Here is an 18,124-nt window from a genome sequence, read left to right as displayed (position 1 = left end):
TGGGGAGAGGGAAGGACCTCTGCAAGTCTGACTGTTTGCAGCCAAGCTAGAGGCTGTAGCTTTGCTATGGCAAGGAAAGGAATTCCAAAGGGTGTTTAAAGCCTGCTGCAGCCTTTATGCGACACAGATGGGAGAGCAATGGGCCTTGGTAAGGCAAAGAGTATTTTGGAGAAGCAAGCCTACCTACTGCCTTGTTCAGAGTCCAATGAAGACTTGAGTTCCAGGTGAAGGGTGAACCTCCCTTCAGCACTAAGGGACCCCTGTGGGATCACTTTAGTCACCAAGGGCTTGTCTACATTACCTGCTGGATTGACGGGCAGCGATCGATCCAGTGGGGGTTGATTTATTGCGTCTAATCTAGATATGATAAATCGACTGCCGAGAGCTCTCCCATTGACTCCGGTACTCAACCAGGGCAAGAGGCGCAGGCAGAGTCGACAGGAGAGTGTCAGCCATTGACTTACCGCAGTGAAGACACCGCGGTCAGTAGATCTAAGTACATCGACTTCAGCTACGTTATTCACGTAGCTGAAGTTGCCCAACTTAGATAGATTTCCTCCTTCCCCACCCCACGGTGTAGACCAGGCCTTAGAGTACTTCAGGAAGTAGCTAAAGCAACCATCTTTGAGAATTTATGGAGAATGGGTGAGGTCCCAGAGGACTGGAGAAGGAAAAACACAGTACCTACCTTTAACATGGGGAATGAGGAGGGCCTGGGGAACGATATAGACCAATCAGCCTAGCCTCTATAAATGGAAAGATACTGGAACAAATTATTAAGCAATCAATTTGTTCAAACCTAGAAGATAGTAAGATAAGTAACAGCCAACAAGGATTTGTCAAGAACAAATCATGCCAAACTAATTCAATTTTCTTCTGATGGCGTAAACAGCCCAGTGGCAGGGGGGAGGGATGGGAAGGGAGAATCAGTAGACGTGGTATACCTGGACTTTAGTAAGGTTTTTGACAGAGCCCCAGATGACAGTCTTATGAGAAGAACATAAGAACTATGAAATTAACTGAAAGGTGGGACACAACAAGTTGAAAGACGGTATTCAGAGTAGTTATCAATTGTTCACTACAAGCTGGGAGAACTTATCAAGTGGAATCCCAGAACGGTCTGTCTTCTGGGAATATTCTGTATTTTCATTAATGACTTGGACGATGGGAGTTAAGAATATACTTATAAAACTTGTGGGCAACATCAAGTTGGGAAGGGTTCCAACCACTCTGAAGAACAGGATTCAAGTTCAAAATGACTGACAAATTGAAGAACTGAAATCAACAAGATGAAATTTAATAAAGACAAGTATAAAATACAGCCCTTAGGAAGGAAAAATCAAATGCACAATTACAAAACAGGGAATAACTGGCTTGGCCGTAGTACTGCAGAAGAGAATCTGGGTGTTATAGTGGATCACAAACTGAATGAGTCAGTGTTGTGGAAAAAGGCAAATGCCATTCTAGGATATATTACCATGTAAGGCACAGGAGGTAATTGTCCTGCTCTACTCAGCATTGGTGAGGCCTCAGCTGGAGTAGTGTGTACAGTTCTGGGCACCACACTAAGATGTGGACAAATGGGAGAGTGTGTCCAAAGGAGAGCAACAAAAGGGATAAAAGATTTAGAAAATATGACCAATGCGGAAACGTTGAAAGAACTGGGCATATTTATGTAGAGAAGAGGCTGAAGGGGGAGTCTTCAAATAGGTAAATGGTTGTTACAAAGAGGATGGTGATCAATGATTCTCAGTGTCCATGAGGGTAGGACAAGAAGTAATTTGTTTAATTTGCAGCAAGAGAATTAGGTTAGATATTAGGTAAAACTTTCTAGCTAGAAGGATAGTTAAGCACTCGTTGTGAAATCACCATCACTGAAGGTTTTTAAGAAGGTGTTAGACAAACACCTCTCAGGGATGGTCTTGGTTTACTTTATCCTGCCTCAGCATGGTGGGAGGGGGACTAGATGACCTCTCAAGGTCCCTTCCAGGTCTACATTTCTATGATTTCTAAGACAACTAATAGTCATCTGACTGTAGTGACCTTTGGTTGTCCAAGGAGATAGTCAGATCGGCATCCTCTCCCCAAAATTATAATTTCCCTAATGTACAGTAAGTGGCAAATATTTTCTTAAGCTGCATGTGGTTTAGTTTAAAATACAATGCAGAGTGACCCAAGCTGGGATTCACAGTTCATGGTGAGAAAGACTTGTTAGGCCATGGGTTGTTCCCTATAGTATTCCCCAGTACTCTGTCCTGCCCAGATTTAAGCAATGGGGTTTTTATTTCTTCTCAAGAGGACGTTTCAATAAACCTTTACGTAAAAATGTTTCCTGCTATTCATCATAACTTTTCTTTTGCTAATTTTATGGTGTGGTAATTTTATACGGGGCTGTAGCCACTTAGGCCACCCTAAGCAGTTCCTCTCCCTTTTTGAAGTTTACACACTGTATATGTAGTACTCAGACTTGTGTGTTCTTTTAATCACGGTCTGGACAGTAGGTACAGGTTAGTGTGTCAAGTCTTTCTTTTACTCTCCCTGCCAGTCACAGGATACAGAATCAAACTGCACCACTAGGCCCAACAAACAGAGTAGGGCTGGGAGCAGAACACAACAGCTGTGATGTCAAATTGATCTAGCATGTTTCATGTAAATGTGTGGGTTTTTTTATTATTTTTTTTTTTTAAAAAAAGCGTAAGTGGTCACTGGCTTTTCAACTCTGCTAGCTTCCATTTTAAATTGCAATAAGCTACATTTAAGTCACATAGCACTTCAGTGTTCCAACAAGGCTTCTAGGATGCACGTAAAGGTTCTGTCTGTTGAATGTGTTTCTAATGCTTTCTAACGTAATGTAAAATGTTAGTAACCAGGTATGACTGTATCAGACTTGTCTACTCTGACAGGAAGTGGTTTTTATAGTACCACAAACTTGGGTGAGGAAGGGACAAAGGGATCACCTTGCCTGTTTTAAAGAATCAGATTTGAACCTATGAAACAAAATCTGAGTCAAGGTTGAAACTTCCCTTTAACTCTGTTCTAAAAGTTACTGGAATTAACCATTGTGGGTTCACAGATTAACAAAAGGAAATGGGGAGAATTAGGAAAGTGACTCATAGCAAAAAGTCGTTTTGGTTTTCAAGAGTCTATTTTGAAGTATAGGCATCAGTACTGTACTTGTCCTTTTATTGAGGTATTAATACCCTGATCTAAAGCCCATACAGTCAATTGAAGACTTAATGGATTTTGTATCAGGTCATTGTGGATTTTTTTTTTTTTAAGATAAGTCTCTTGACATAATTAAGTACAAGAACCATGAATATTCCAAGAAAATTTTCACCGTAACTTTATATTAAACATGATACAACCTAGATGCAGCATAGATTGTCAGACATCTAGTTAGCAACATGAATATGTTCAAGTTCTTGGGTATTTTTACATTAAATCCTAATACATCTCAAAACTGCAAATGAGAAGTGCTTTAAATGCTACATGCACAACAATATTACTCACTCACAGTATTATTACTTTTGTAACACTTTGAGAACATCTGAATAAAAACTGAAAGACTAAAACTTTTTCCCGTGTTGGTTTTGGGTGACTAAGCAGAGATTGCAACTTCTAAGAACTGCCACATTATTCCATAAAGTTGAATTAAGATAACTAAACATTTTTTTAAATTGTGTTCATTTCTGTAGTTTAAGAATGAGGTTTGGACAAATTTGTTCCAACTTATTTTGGCAACACTGGAAATAAAAAGGCCAGAACAATGGAATATCACTAAGCCTCTTACAGTACATGCTCAGCCATTATAATATGGGGCACTGTGAGAATAATTATTCTCTTTCTCAAGATTAAAATTTAAGAACTTAAATTAAATTTACATTAATTTTACCACTGTCTGCTGATATCCTCCATAAGTGAAATGGAACAGACGAAAAGGATGTCCCATTTAAAAGGACTTGCCTCCATGGTGAATTATTTTTCAATTACCAAAGCCAGCACTCTGAACAAGTTAAAATACCATAGCAGGGATTTAAGTGTAAGACCAAATGTATGGAATGTTAGTGAGCTCCTGTTCTTTACACTAAGATTAACAAAATGTTTTTTGTCCTACTACCATAGATATTTACCGGGATTTCTACTTAAACTGCATTAAAAGAGAAACCCATGTCCTGAAAACAAAGACGTGATCCAAAGGGTGTATGGGCGGGGCATACAGCAGGTGCTGAATCTTCTGACACAGAACATAGCCCTTGTGTGGTGAGCATAGACAGGAATTGCAGCACACCTCTGTGAAGGGACATGATAAAGGGGAAGGACGGTTATATGCACCCTCTCCCTCTTTGTTCACCAATGCAGAGCCAGTCACAAGGGGCCCTAAATTTGTCACTAAAATCAGTTTAATAGCTTTCAATGTACATACACACAGCCAGAATCTCCTTATTAAAGCCTGCACCTCTAGGCCTGAGAAGGGCAGCAGGCACCCTGACTTACCTTGAAGGGTCCGGAGTGCCAGTGAAGTAGTGAATGCAGGGAGAAGTAGGGTTCTGAGGCAAAACAGACACTATGCTAGCTGTAGTGAGGAAAGTTTCGGAGTCCACACAGACACCACTAGCTTTGTCACGCAAGACCTCCATCATTGTTCGCACAGTGATATTTCCTGCAAGAAGGGGAAAAAAGTGCCCCAATGGGCCTGATCCACAGCCCACCGAATTCAAAGGAAAGTACTTATACTTCAGTGGGCATTGCATCAGGCCCAATGCAAACAGTGCCATATCATATAGGTGGGAACATACCCCCACCACTATTAGCAGCTTGTATTTACAAAACTTAAACCCTGAAACCTACTAGAACAGATTACAGCTGCCTTGCACTGCCTCAATCCTCTAACTGATGGACTTTTTGCCACTGTAAATGTCTCCATTCACAGCCCCAAGTGTGAATTTGGCCCATCATGTCTAATGGACTGGAAGTAATTAAAAGTACAGAGACAAGTTTCACAACTATGGGGGTGGTAAAGATAATCTATAACGTGGATCATCAAATATTCCCAGGGGCTTTTGGCGTAGTTATCAATGTTTAACTAGACTAGACTATAGCAGTACGACAGCTCTGCTACAGTTATGGTTAAGACCAGCTTTCTTTTAAAGCTCAACTGTTCTAGGTGCTTGAATTAGTTTCTATTTGTTTCCCCTCCTGACCCTCTCCTGCAGATTGAGGATTACTTTGAGTGGTGAGCATTGGACCACAGCCCCCTTACTAGTATTGTGCACTGCAGTGAGAAGTTTTTCATCCAGTCTCCTGTTGTACAAGAACTAGATTTTGTTACCATTTCAAATATCAGCAAAATCATTCTTAATGTAGAGCTTTTAAAGAGAACGGCAACACTGCTCATGCATGGCTGATCTGGTGCCTTGAACAACGATTACACATTACTCATGCACAGCAGCAGATGCTGCAGTAATTCCAAAAAGGGTTCTGGCCAGCTCCAGCTATGTTAAGTGATTCGTAAATTCTGGACCAGAACATAAGCCCATTTCTGCTGATAGCATTTCAATAATCAAAATCTGCTCCGGTAATAAAAACATCCAGTTTGGCCTGAAAAAGGGGGCGGCGGTGGAGTCTTTCCTAAGTGCATCTTCATTGCTGTAACAGAACTCGAGTCTCATAGTTTGCAACCATAGCTTGTTTCCATAGGCAGTTGGATAATACCTCTTCCCCTCCTCACAATTGGACTGATACGAACATCCTTCTGGAAAAACACCATGCCCCCCCTCATCGTTTTCTACTAAGGTAAGTCATCTTTTCATGCTAGGAGAACAGGGGTGCACCGGTACGATATTACTCTTATTCCCATGTATCAAACCTACAATGAAAAGACTATCAAATCACACAGATGGTGGAGTGTACAGCTCTAAGTTTTGTGGGTTTTTTTAAAATAGCCTTCTTCTAAATTTAGGCTGAGGCGTTAAGACTTCATCCAGGAGTTTTGCTCGAAGCAATTTGTTCTATGGATTTTCCTTCCGTGTGGTTTATGGACTGGCATGTGAAAATGCTCTCCTTGTACCCACTTGAGACTACGGACGAAGGTCTGGTTGAGAAAAGTGGGAATTAAGTGGCAAGAAAAATCAGTGAGGAAAAATCCTTTCTACTTACCTTCTTGTTTTTCTAGGCTCTCCTGGCCTGAGCAGCAGCCTAAATGGTCCTCAGCTAGAGAAAACACTTCAGAAAAATTGAATTCTGTATCTCCAGTCCACCAGCCTTGAGTCTCTGCATAACTCCTAAGCTCAGGATGCTCAACATCAATTTTTGTGGTTAATGAAAGCTGGTTGCAAATGCATTTTACTCCCTCTATGGAAAGAGCCACAAATCACAATATACCATTACTACAGTGGAGCTAGAAGTGGTTAGAGGAGCAAAATATTTGATTAGCAAATTAAGCCATTGACCAATCTACACATTTCGTTGTGATAGTCACCTAATTACACACGCACAGGATTTACTCATCACTTCAAGTTTCAGGGCCTGATTCTCCAATGCATTTTGTGTCATGTTTAGATACTTATCCCTGCACCATGTGATTGCACAATGCTACCGTATCAGAATGCTATAATTTTCAACCATCTCTGCACAATGGAAAAGATTCTACAAGGTGCAAAGCAGTAGAGAATCAGGCTCTTAGATTTCCAGAAGCTAAATTACGACACTTCACTTCCAAACAGGTTTTTGAAAGTAATCTTGACCCTTTGCCCGAGACCACATTAACTAGCTCATCTAACATGGTTACAATCAACCCAAAGGAATTGACACAATAGTACTTCAGCCCAAAGTTGATCTGTGTGGCATTACTTGTTGTTTGAAGAAAAAGTTAATCCTACTATTCAACACAGCATTATACACATTTGCTAAATAACTTTCCATCCCAGAAACTGTCACCTAATTATAACTGGAAATTTTAAATTTCTTGTTTGAAAATGGGCATCATTTGAAAGACCAGCAGAAGAAGAGCTCATGTGGAATAACTCATAATCTGGTTTCCAATCAAATAGGAATACTGATTTAAAGATTTTTTTTTAATGTTCAATATTTAAAATGCAATATCGAATTATAAATCCTTCTGTAAAAGTGTAATGTATACTAACACCTAGTGTCTTTGTGAGCACAAGACTTGTTTTAAAACACAGTTCTCTAGATGTTAAGACAATAATATGGATTGAAAATAATAAGCCTTCAATGTGTGTGTTTTGTATGACTTTCCCCCCCCCCCCCGAAAAAAATTCTGCCTGTATTGCTTATATCCATACACATCAGACAACATGATTAATGATTGCTACTGCAGATACTCACCAGAGGATACAGTAAACACATCATAGGAGTAATGGAAATAATTGTTTAAACTATACTCACTATCCAAACAAAACTTGACAGTGAAGGTAAGCTAGCAGGCTTATTTTTAATAGGCAGGCTAAAGTGATTTATGGAATTTTTACTTTAATAGCATCATTAACAGCTATTGTTATAAAATCAGATTTGCCTTTCTAATGCCCACTGAATAAAATTTTAAATAGTGATTACTAATCCAAGTTAAAAGCTGCTATAAGCATTGCTGCCTGCTAACCAACTACAGAAACCAAGGGTCAGTGGCAGGCTGTTCATTTTCAGGAAACGAAGATTGGAATAATTTTGATTTGACCAACTGGAATATGTTATTATCAAGCAAAGCAAAAAAAACCCATTGGCACCTGTTTAAATATTACAACAATTAAACTCATTTACATTTTTTGTTCTTTCCAGTACAGTCAAATTGACAGAATTATTCAAGTCAGTGCTATGTTCAGATCAGCAAGAGGACAATAACAGGAGTATTATTCATTTACAAATGTCTATTTCCTGGATAGCGTTATAATTAAAGTATAATTCACCACAAAGCAGAGTTTATCACGCAATTTCATTTAAGGAAAAAAGTTCTGTGTAACAACATTATGTAGAAGACCCAATGTGATCCTAGGGACAAGGTTTGAAAAACCCAGTGTCCCACAAAGCACTGGTGAACAGCGAACTTCCCTGCTAAGCATAAGATACCAGTACCAGTGATTTTTGTAGTAAAGCTTTACTCTGATAAGCTCAAGAATAGCTGTTATGGTTGCAAAGAGAACCTCCTATGGAAAATAAATGTAAAACTCCTAAACCTGCAGAGAGGCTCCTCCTCCATTCCTTCTGCTGCTGGTGGTAGCTTTTGCAAGTGGCAGGAGTGTGAAAACTGGTCAGTTTCACTGGTACTAATAGGATCTTGAAGAGCAGAAGTGAAAAACAAACAAGAATAACTTCATGCTTCTGCCTGGGAAAAGCTATGAGTGGCAGCTGATGAAGGCAATGGAGTTGTTACAAGGAGGAGGGAGGAAAATTATTGTTCTTAAGCTCTGAGGATAGGACAAGAAGCAATGCGTTTAAACTGCAGCAAGGGAGGTTTAGGTTGGACATTAGGATAAACTTCCTAACTGTCAGGGTGGTTAAGCACTGGAATAAATTGCCTAGGGAGGTTGTGGAATCTCCATCATTGGGGATTTTTAAGAGCAAGTTAGACAAACACCTGTTGGGGTGGTCTAGATGATACTTAGTCCTGCCACGAGTGCAGGGGATTGGACTAGATGACCTCTCAAGGTCCCTTCCGGTCCTCTGATTCTATTTAGTGGGAAGGATGACTCAGAAGGCGGGTGAAGGGTAGAGTAGCAGACACACTAATTATAGCAACCAGGAGGTTCAAATAAGAGATGAGACCACTTAACGTCAGCCAGATTGGTCAATATAGACAGGGTCCAGGAACGGTATCTTACCCCACTTCCTGGGAAGTAGTATCTCAGTCCCCTCCATCAGTATTTAGTATCTATGTCTGGCTAGAAGACTTATTCCTCTGGCCCATAGGGGTCTGGTAATCTTTCAAGTCTTGGCTGGAGAAATAGCGTAACTGCAGAAGGACAATCTGTCCACACAAAAGGAGGACATTTAATGGGCTAGACTGGAGCTAGGCTGCTACCAACATCATGCAGCTTTTCATTGTTTGACTAATTTGATACATCCAAGCCATTTAGACTTTTCCAATTAGACCTCTTCATAACCCCTTGATATCTTTACCCCAAATGAAAGGGAATAAATAAAACAAGCTTTGAAGAGATGTTATGCAGCCTTCTTATGATAACCAGCTTGCCAGTTAAAACTCACCTGTGATTTTTTCTGCTGCCCAATATTTCCCAACAGTCTCCAATATCCAGGCTTCTGCTCTGTCCACAATCAGAAATGCGCTTTGGAAAGCATGGCAAGAGCTCCCATCTTCATAATAATTTCCACCTTGTCCATTCTCGTCCAACAAAGAAACTATTACATTTAAGGCCTCTTTAGCTGTTGCACCTCTTTCTAGGCCAAGCCTTTAAAAAAAAAATCCAATACAGTTTAAGTAACAGTGAAAAGTCCAGTGATGTGCTGCAGTGACTCATTTGTTTTAAACAAAAAGCTTGAAATAGGATTCTATAGTATGAGCTACAGTTTTACTGATGTCAGATGGAATCATTTCTAAAGTGTCTAACAAGAGAAGTGCATTCAGAAGTTATTGGTCAGACATCAGCAATTTCTGCTTTAAAGGTTCACTAGAAATACTAGGCCCAGAACTTTATAATTATGTTTTCATATTATCTAAACTGGTTTCTCCATCCACAAATGTACTACAATTGCTACAATTAACACACTTACTAAGTGTAACAGGGACTGTGTCTTAAGACAGCCCGCAAGATTCTATTTACTCTCTTTAGGGAGTGTGAATTTGACTGGTAAATAGAATGTCCAAGAATTTTCTGTAGTCAATGTTACCTTATCTTTATCACCCTTCTCTTCCTGTACTCCCACACATACTGTCCATCATACCCTCCATACAAAATTAATTGCACATCAGCCTTCAGTGACTGTTTTATACTGTAGACAAAGGCATCCGTTTGGAAGTACTAAAATGCAGGGTATGTGCCAAAAGTGAATGTGACTGGCTTGAAAGGAGTGTAAAAGTAAATTTGCGAATCCTAACCAGTAAATTTAACTACTTGTTTTAGAAAACAAATCAGAAGAGTAAAATCAGTGGGGTTTAGCACACTGATCTGAAGTATTTATATTCAAAATGAAACCATCCTAGTTAGGAAATTAGCAAGCAGCTCTTCGGCTCTACTTAACTGCTGTCTAGGCAACAGATTAGAGGTTTCTATTTATTTAATCTTTTAATCTATTTCTGCCATCAGCTAAGTACAAGCTCTTTAGAAATGGAAATACCCACAAATATGATTTCATTGATATCTTAACTCTGGCATACCTTACTGTACATTCATTTTCAGTTACATTAACCTCCCATATTGAAAACTTACTGTAGTAATAAAAATGAAAGTGTGTATTTACATCCACCTTCTAGAGAATCAAAAACCTTTACAAAAATGAATTATGTCTCAGCACATTTATGGAGAAGTCCTATCCAATCTAAGCCCTTCTGATAGGTGGGAAAACCAAGGCAGCGGTTAAGATCTAAATTTTTGAGACACTTTTCTCTACAGTTGGGAACAAAATTCGACAGATGGGGCCTGATCTTCAGAGCTGTGAACCGCCCACACTTCCAACTGAAGTCAGTCTCAAAATACAGCCCTGGGTGTCTGAAGCAGAGCATCTAAAGGAGTGCCCCTTTTGAAAATGCAGCTTTAAATCACTTACCCATGTTTGCACTTCAAGCCTGTGGCAGAGCCAAGGCCTCCCCATCAGATTCTCAAACAAACCTTGACATTCCACAACAAGAAGTTTGGGGAAGCAAAGAACGGAGAAGGTTGATTTTATTGTAAAAGGATCTCATTTTGCACTGTTTCCAGCTAAATGTAGAAGTTGAGCAAAAGCTAAGAATCTTTATCCCAGAGATGGGTCTGAGCACTCAGTGGAAGCAAGCCCAGCTCAAGGGGTGAGCTCACTCCAATATCTGCTTCCACTCGCACGCTGCTGAGCATCTCTGGAGAAAGTCTCATGGCTGTATGGGCTTCCTCTAACATTCTCTCATCCTTCAGCTTTGCCAACTTCCTGCTCAAGCAGTGCCACATCTCCAACCACTGAACGTGCAATCCCAGTCACTCCCTCTCAAAGCCAGGACGCCTGACTTAAAAAATCAGACAAGACCTAGTATTCAGACAGTTGGCAGATGTCCCAGGACCTCATCCTGAATGTGCAATTAGATAGAAGGGTGCAGCTGATGCGTAATGGCCACCGGCCAACCAGCAGCCTGTACTCCATCGCTCCATACTGGGAGTGCAGGCACTAACTTTCTTCTGCATGGATGTTACGGATGGTCATGCATTTCAAGGGCAGAGCTTTGTTACTGTCATGGGATTTCAAATACCACTAAACAATTCTAATTTTTGTGCAAAAGTTTGTTTCAAAAGTTCTTTCCCCTGAGACACACTGGAGTATGATACCCCAATGAATCAATTAGATTTCCTGCTACTAACAGTGGAAAACCCAACGCACTGGCAGATATCTCTGCATAACAAGCATAGTTTTTGCTGATCAAACAGTCACTGCATTTGGCATAGCGGTCATTTCACACCTTTATTTTTTCCCTCAGAGACCCAGCCAAGAGGATTAGGATATAATTAAAGGACTGGGGAAGGCATATTGTGAAACTAAAATCTGATCAAACAAAACCTGATTACAGATTGAAGTTGGTTTCCCTGGTAATTTTCTTCTTCCCAAAATGGGCAGAGTGTAGCTCCCCAGCTAAAGGATCTGGATGCCTGATTTCCACTAAAGCTGACTGAGCATCCTAATCCTCTACACACTTATGTTTCTAGAAAAGATGAGCACATAAATGACACACAAAGTTGGGCATAAGATCTCTGGGGCCCAGGCTGCTGGAGTCAGGATCAGAAGTCTGGTGTGGAGGAGGCAGGGGGAGAGGAAGAGAAATAGCACGGAGTTGCTGCCAGCTCTGCTCCTGTTGGTGTGAGGATATGTTTTTAGAGCGGTGGTTTGAAGATACTGAGGCAAATGGGACAACCTCAGAGTTGCTGTGTCCGCACAGAGTCTTGAGTGTACAAGGCTGGCTCTGATGGGCCACAAAGCAGATTCTACAATCTGTCTTTGTCCCCATCCTCTTCAGGGGAAACAATTCATTCACTTGTTTCAAACAGATAAGCACTCCTGAAGCCACCTGTAAATTATTGGGAGCAGAGAATAAAATAAGCACCTTGTTTAGGAGGTCTGTCCTACAGCAGACCTGTAGCAGAGGTGAAAAAATCCAACATAACTTCTGTCTAAAGATCTGCTGATCCCCATAACTTTCCACCTCCTTAAGCCTGGCCAATTACTTTAACACCAAGCTCTTGAGTAAAAATCAATGCTCTGAGGCTTCTAGAGGGGGAGGGGGCTTTAAATCCATTCTAGCCCCAGCCTGGAATTCTTAATTAACAAAGGAGCTCATTGACATGCCCTCCAACAAGGCAGTCACAGCTAAATTACAATGTTAACCTGAAATTCTTAGCTCTTCAACTTCAACTCCTAACTGTAGATTCAGACTTTCAAACAAGCTACTAAAATGTGAATGAGTTTTAAATAAATAGACATTTGAACCGATACTGCTACTTTAAAGACAAGCATCTTCAGCTAAGAGTAATGTCAACTTGGCCAAATTAGTTTTAGGAAAAGTCAAAAATAGCCAGATATTAAACAAATGATGACATTTAGGAAATAGAAATCTCTGGTAACCCCAAAGCTCTTTTCAGACAGATGTGTTAAACCTTCGTGAGGTGCCCTGGCACTTTATTTATGCATCATTTTGTCTCATGTCCACAGTTAAATCAGATAAAAATAAAGCCTTCTGATTGTGGTACCTAGGACTCTTCAGAATGAACTGTTAGAATGGTAAGGAAGGAAGCAACGGTGACACTTCAAGTTTAGAATGAAATGTGTTTGTTTTTTTGCAATGTTGTTGGGGTTTTCTATGCATGCCTAACAGCACCCCCACACATTTTTGGAGTCCTGGTCCATATTTGCTGGATTTTAATTCCTAACTTGCCAGTGACAGAATTCCAGAGAAATGCCAGGCAGGCTTCTTACTTTCTGCATGAAGTATACCTAAGGAGTTGGGGTACAATCTAAGGCAGGAGGATGATGGCGTAGGCCCCCTCAGAAGGGCTCAGTCTCACATGGCCTCTTCATGTCTGGCTCAGACGTTAGGATTTGGGCTGAAGTGCCTGAGCAGTCTTATTGGTCTGAATACTCTTTTGCCAGCTGTAAAGTTTAGAAACAATTTCCAAGGGAGCAAGCTTGTTTTCTGAAACAAAAAGCAAAACGTATACCAAGTTTGAAAAGCCTAGAGCTAAGACTTAATGCCTACATAGGACTTGAAAGTGGGGTGAAGGGAAAATTAGGGCAGAAAAGAGCATGTTTCCTAGAGTATATCAACACTACGGGGACTATACTGGCATAGTTGTACCCTAGCTATGCTGACACAATGCCGTAGTGTAAACCAGCCTGCACCAATTGAAGAGGGTTTTCCTGTCACCACTTCCCTGAACAACAGAAACTGGGTCAACGGAAGCATTTTTCCATTGACATTAACTGCATCTACATTGGGCATTAGGTGAGCATACCTACAGCTTTCAGGGGTGTGGCTCTCATAACCCCAATCGACATTAAGTGTAGATCAGGCCGTAATTATGCTTTGAATTTCTCAACGGATTGCCTTCCCAATTAATCTCAAATCATGCAACTGGTCTGGTCTGCAAATGGCTGAAAAGTGGTGCTGTCAGTACCGGTGGTGTCCACGTGGCCTACAGGCATTGATTCTGTACTTGCTGGATCTCCGTATTCTGGATATCACCCAAAAGAGAATTTTAATGTCATTATCCAGTATTTTAGAAGTTTTCACAACTAAAAAGGGGAATTGCAACAGCGCGCTGGCTGTTTATAGTGATCTCTAGTTCTCCTTGGTGCGAGCTATTGTTGGCTTTGATCTTTGTCCTCTCCTTCACTGAATGAATTGTTCAGACAGTGGGTGATGCCCAACCACTACTGGTTTCTCCTTAGGTTGGCATCTACTCATATATTGCTGAGGATCCAGTGTTACTAAATGGCATATGTACTTAACTGCTAAACTAGACTTCCGACCTGTCATGATTCACACTTACTACAAATAGAACTCTTTATCCAGGCTGTCACTTGTTAAAACCTAGTAGCCTGTGGGACAGATATAAGTTTGATAGTATCAACCAGCCATAGGACATGCCCTAAAAAGAGAATCTTTGCTAAACAACAGGATACAATCATTTTATTCTGACCATTACCTCCATTTATGGCAGTCCATTTGCTCCCTCGCTAGAAGCAGAGTTCAGGTTTTCTATTAGCTCATTTGTGCCATTTCCTTTCTTCCTCCTGCTTGGTTTTGTTTTTATGATTCTCCTCACTGCCGCTCAATGTGCAGCTTCAGACTTACAATGCAGAGCAAGCCTTTCAGGCAGCCAGCCTGGAGTGAATGAACTTTCAGAAGTTTGTTTGCCAGCATTCAACAGAAGGGCAAAGGGTTTACATTGGAATTCATGTGCTGAAGTGGGGCTACAGTAACTTACTTATTCTAAGTTCTACAGTAACTTACTTATTTTATGCACAGGAGTAAGCTTTCTCGGTCAGAGTTGGATGCTTTAAAGAAGAAAACGATGGGCAATACAGAACTGAGTTAATCACTTCTTCCTCACTACAGCTTTCCTTATTCTGACAATATATCACTTCTGTTCTAAATGGTAGGCAGACACGCTGCTGATTTTAATGAATGCAGACTAGGTTGAAGTGGCAATATTTGCTAGTTTGATACATTCCAAATGTTACAAAATGTTATCTTGATCATGTTCAGGGCCCTGTATAAATAGCATTTCTATAGGTGGTGTCTACAGCCTATACAGTTTTAAAACCCAATCTTAGTGTTTACTTCATTGATATATTGTGCCATTATTGCTAATGCCACAATACCCCGAGTCAATACAAGCATCTTGCAGCCTTTAATAGGCCAAGTGATTGATCCGTAGTCCAGCCATTAACCACACACCTCACAAGATCCATTCCCAGCAGGGCTTCAGTTTCAGAAGCTGGCTCTCTGGTGGTGATGGCTTCATTAGCGATGCAGACTCCATGTTCATTGGCTCCCATTTCTGCCCCCCAAAGCCAGGCAGGTCTGCTTAGCACAATAGCATGAGTCTTCGGCACCTGATCAATTGCAATGTATGTACACTGCATTGGGGGTAGAGAGAGAATGCTGAATGAAACTGAAAGCTAGCCATTATCTTGCTCCACTAGAATACATTATTTTCTTACATAGTGAAGTCTAGTCAAGGAGATTTTAGTAAATTACATTTCCATACCTACAAATTCTAAAACACATGGTATTCCTAAGCTTCACAAAAAATGCAGGAGGGGAAGTGAGAGAAGGGCTATTACAATTATCAACAATTTGTATGTCTCTTGAAAAATACACAACTAATCTTCACATTATAGAAAGGGTGAAGCATTTTTATATTCCATGTTGATAGTACCAGAGCTCCAAAAGATTATACATATCATGAATGACAAGCTGAGAGGGAGACAGAACTCATACAGCAGCAACAGAGATACCATACCTGTCAAAACATAAGGGACACAAACCACATTTTGTAGCTAGTAATACTGTTTATAAAGATGGAATGCATACTAATCTGGACCTTCACCTGGATACAACATTAGGTGCCTTATGAAACACTAACTCCATTACTGCAACAAAACAGAATAAGCTAAAGGACTTCCTGAGAAAACACCAACCGTATCCATTTAAATTTGCTGGTTGTGTATATGTGGGAGAAATAAAGACTAAGAATTTATCAGAACACAATGGTAGTGGTCACAGGAAAGTAACGTCTAGGCCAGGGATCGGCAACCTTTGGCACACGGCCTGTCAGGGAAATCCACTGGCGGGCCGGGATGGTTTGTTTACCTGCAGCGTCCACAGGTTCAGCCGATTGCAGCTCCCACTGGCCGCGGTTCACCGTCCCAGACTAATGGGACTGCGGGAAGCAGCATGGGCCGAGGGATGTGCTAGCCACCGCTTCCCACAGCCCCAGTTGGCCTGGATCGGCAAACCATGGCCAGTGGGAACTGCAGTTGGCTGAACCCGCAGACACTGCAAGTAAACAAACCATCCTGGCCTGCCAGCGGGGCTGCATGCCAAAGGTTGCTGATCCCTGGACTAGACTGATTTGCCTGAATTTAAGTTTTTGCAGTGGACCATTTAAAATTACAAATCAGAAGTCTATGGATATGTTCAGACAAGAAGGGGGAAAAAACCCAAGAGTGCATCTTTGAAAAGCCAAGCAAGAGAATAATCCATCAGTTTTCCTTCACAAACACTTTTTATTTTACTCTGTAGTTTGACATCTCCCTAGCATTTAAAGATGGAAATGGTCTTCCCAAACTGTAGAAGAAAAAGCCTGATTTATTGTTAGGTTATTTGCACATATGGGGGGGGAGAAGGAGACATTTAATGAAAAGTCAATAGGACATAAAAAAGTGAGGGGAAGTGAAGGTGAAGAAATGTTTATATTTTAGTTTTGAATGCAATTAGTACTGTGGTCACATTTTTTTTTCAGGAATACATTCCACAGTCTAGATCCTATTCTTGTGAAAACCTTCTCTTCTGTACTCATACGTCTCCCCTTACTGGTCAACATTCCTGTGTAAAGTATCTGGCCTGGGAGGTCATCCTGCTGGAGAGAGGTGATTGGACATCAGCTATATCAAGTGTTGCAGTAACCTCCAGCAGGAAAAAGGTCATTCACCACAGCAACATGTATTGTCTCTGTACCACGTTCTGAAGTCTGAGGGTACAGTGGCATGTAGTGTATAGACACCTGCACGCCCAGTTAGCATGGGTATAAATAGCAATATAGATAGTGAGGCATGCCTTAAGTGAGTAGAATGCCCTACCTGTCTGAACTCTAGGATATGTACCCCACACAGCTTTCTACATGCCTGAGCAATGCCTTCAGTGTCTACACTGCTATTTTTAAGCAATGTAGTGTCCTGCTTTCTCCATTGCGGTGAAAGGCTCCAGCAGCAGGGAAGGGCTCTGCGGCGGGGAGACAGCAGGGAAAGTCTCCAGCAGTTCCCTACTGCTGGAGTCCTTCCCCGCTACCTCCACCTGCCTGAGCCGTTAACTGCTGCATGTAGCTACACATCACAGTGGACGCAGCCTGCCTTTCACTGTGGCATGTAGCTACATGTGTAGTGCCTGTACTCTACATGACAAAACTGGTGTGGACAAGGCAAGTTACTGCCAATCAAAAGGTGGTGTTACAGGGTTTTCTTGCTAGCTTCTCAACTAACTTGTTTAGAAGATAAAGATTAGACACTGGGTGGTAGCTTTAGGTCTCTGCCCTTGAGCAATTATTTCTTTTTGTACTGGTTGGCCCATTATATGTTTTAGGATGACTGGTAGATTCCCTCATCAGAAGTGTGACATTGTTAGTAGAGGTCCCAGACATTCTCCACTCTCACCAACCAAGAAGAGCCTGAATCAGTCATATGCAGTGACCCTGACTGTTCTCAATGCTTCCACAACTTCTACTTGTGCAAACAAGCTAACCTGTTGGAAGTTAGGCACTGTGTTCCTGGTCCTGCTCTCATCTTGTTCTTGGAGGCCTATGAAGACAGGCAGATTTCCTCTGTAAAATAAGAACTTCTTATAAAGCAGGAGATGCCGTGCTTTGAAGTTACATGGAGGCTGCCTGGATTTAGAAAACTACGGTCTGCAGAAGTACTGCAGGGCGTGACTCCACAGCCTCTGATAAAGGAGAGAGAGGCTCCCCTTCAGTCCCTTTTCACAGTTGTATAGGTTCCTGTATTCATTGTTTCTGCCACAGATTCTCTAGTTTTATTCCTTCCAGCTTTATGGGTCACAGGTTGTCTCAGAACTATAACAATCTGTGGGATTGTGAAGCATGGCTAGAAAGGGTTAAACATCCTGCAAAATAAATAACCCTCAAAAGACATGTGGAGAGATGATGTTTGTGTTTTTGTGTATTTACACAGGTATGAA

At 41.1% G+C, this 18,124-nt stretch overlaps 1 protein-coding gene and 1 long non-coding RNA gene across 6 annotated transcripts in view; one reads left to right on the top strand and one right to left on the bottom strand.

Moving 5' to 3' along the window:
* SCRN1 (secernin 1) overlaps positions 1 to 18,124 on the bottom strand; it is an 81,820-nt gene that overhangs the window by 33,603 nt on the left and 30,093 nt on the right. For all 5 annotated transcript variants that reach the window (XM_037890488.2, XM_037890487.2, XM_037890489.2 and 2 more), the window contains 4 exons: positions 15,107 to 15,288; positions 9,220 to 9,422; positions 6,157 to 6,351; positions 4,495 to 4,660 (listed from right to left, as the gene is read on the bottom strand). In XM_037890488.2, the coding sequence (XP_037746416.1) occupies positions 4,495 to 4,660; positions 6,157 to 6,351; positions 9,220 to 9,422; positions 15,107 to 15,288 (746 nt within the window). The remainder of the gene's footprint in view (positions 1 to 4,494; positions 4,661 to 6,156; positions 6,352 to 9,219; positions 9,423 to 15,106; positions 15,289 to 18,124) is intronic.
* Positions 5,732 to 7,223, top strand: LOC122464699. Its single transcript, XR_006288976.1, has 2 exons — positions 5,732 to 5,793; positions 6,173 to 7,223. It is a non-coding gene; the product is annotated as an uncharacterized LOC122464699 (long non-coding RNA).

Source organism: Chelonia mydas, chromosome 2 (genome assembly GCF_015237465.2).
Source record: "Chelonia mydas isolate rCheMyd1 chromosome 2, rCheMyd1.pri.v2, whole genome shotgun sequence".
NCBI lineage: Eukaryota > Metazoa > Chordata > Testudines > Cheloniidae > Chelonia > Chelonia mydas.
This window is presented reverse-complemented; position numbering and strand designations above follow the sequence as displayed.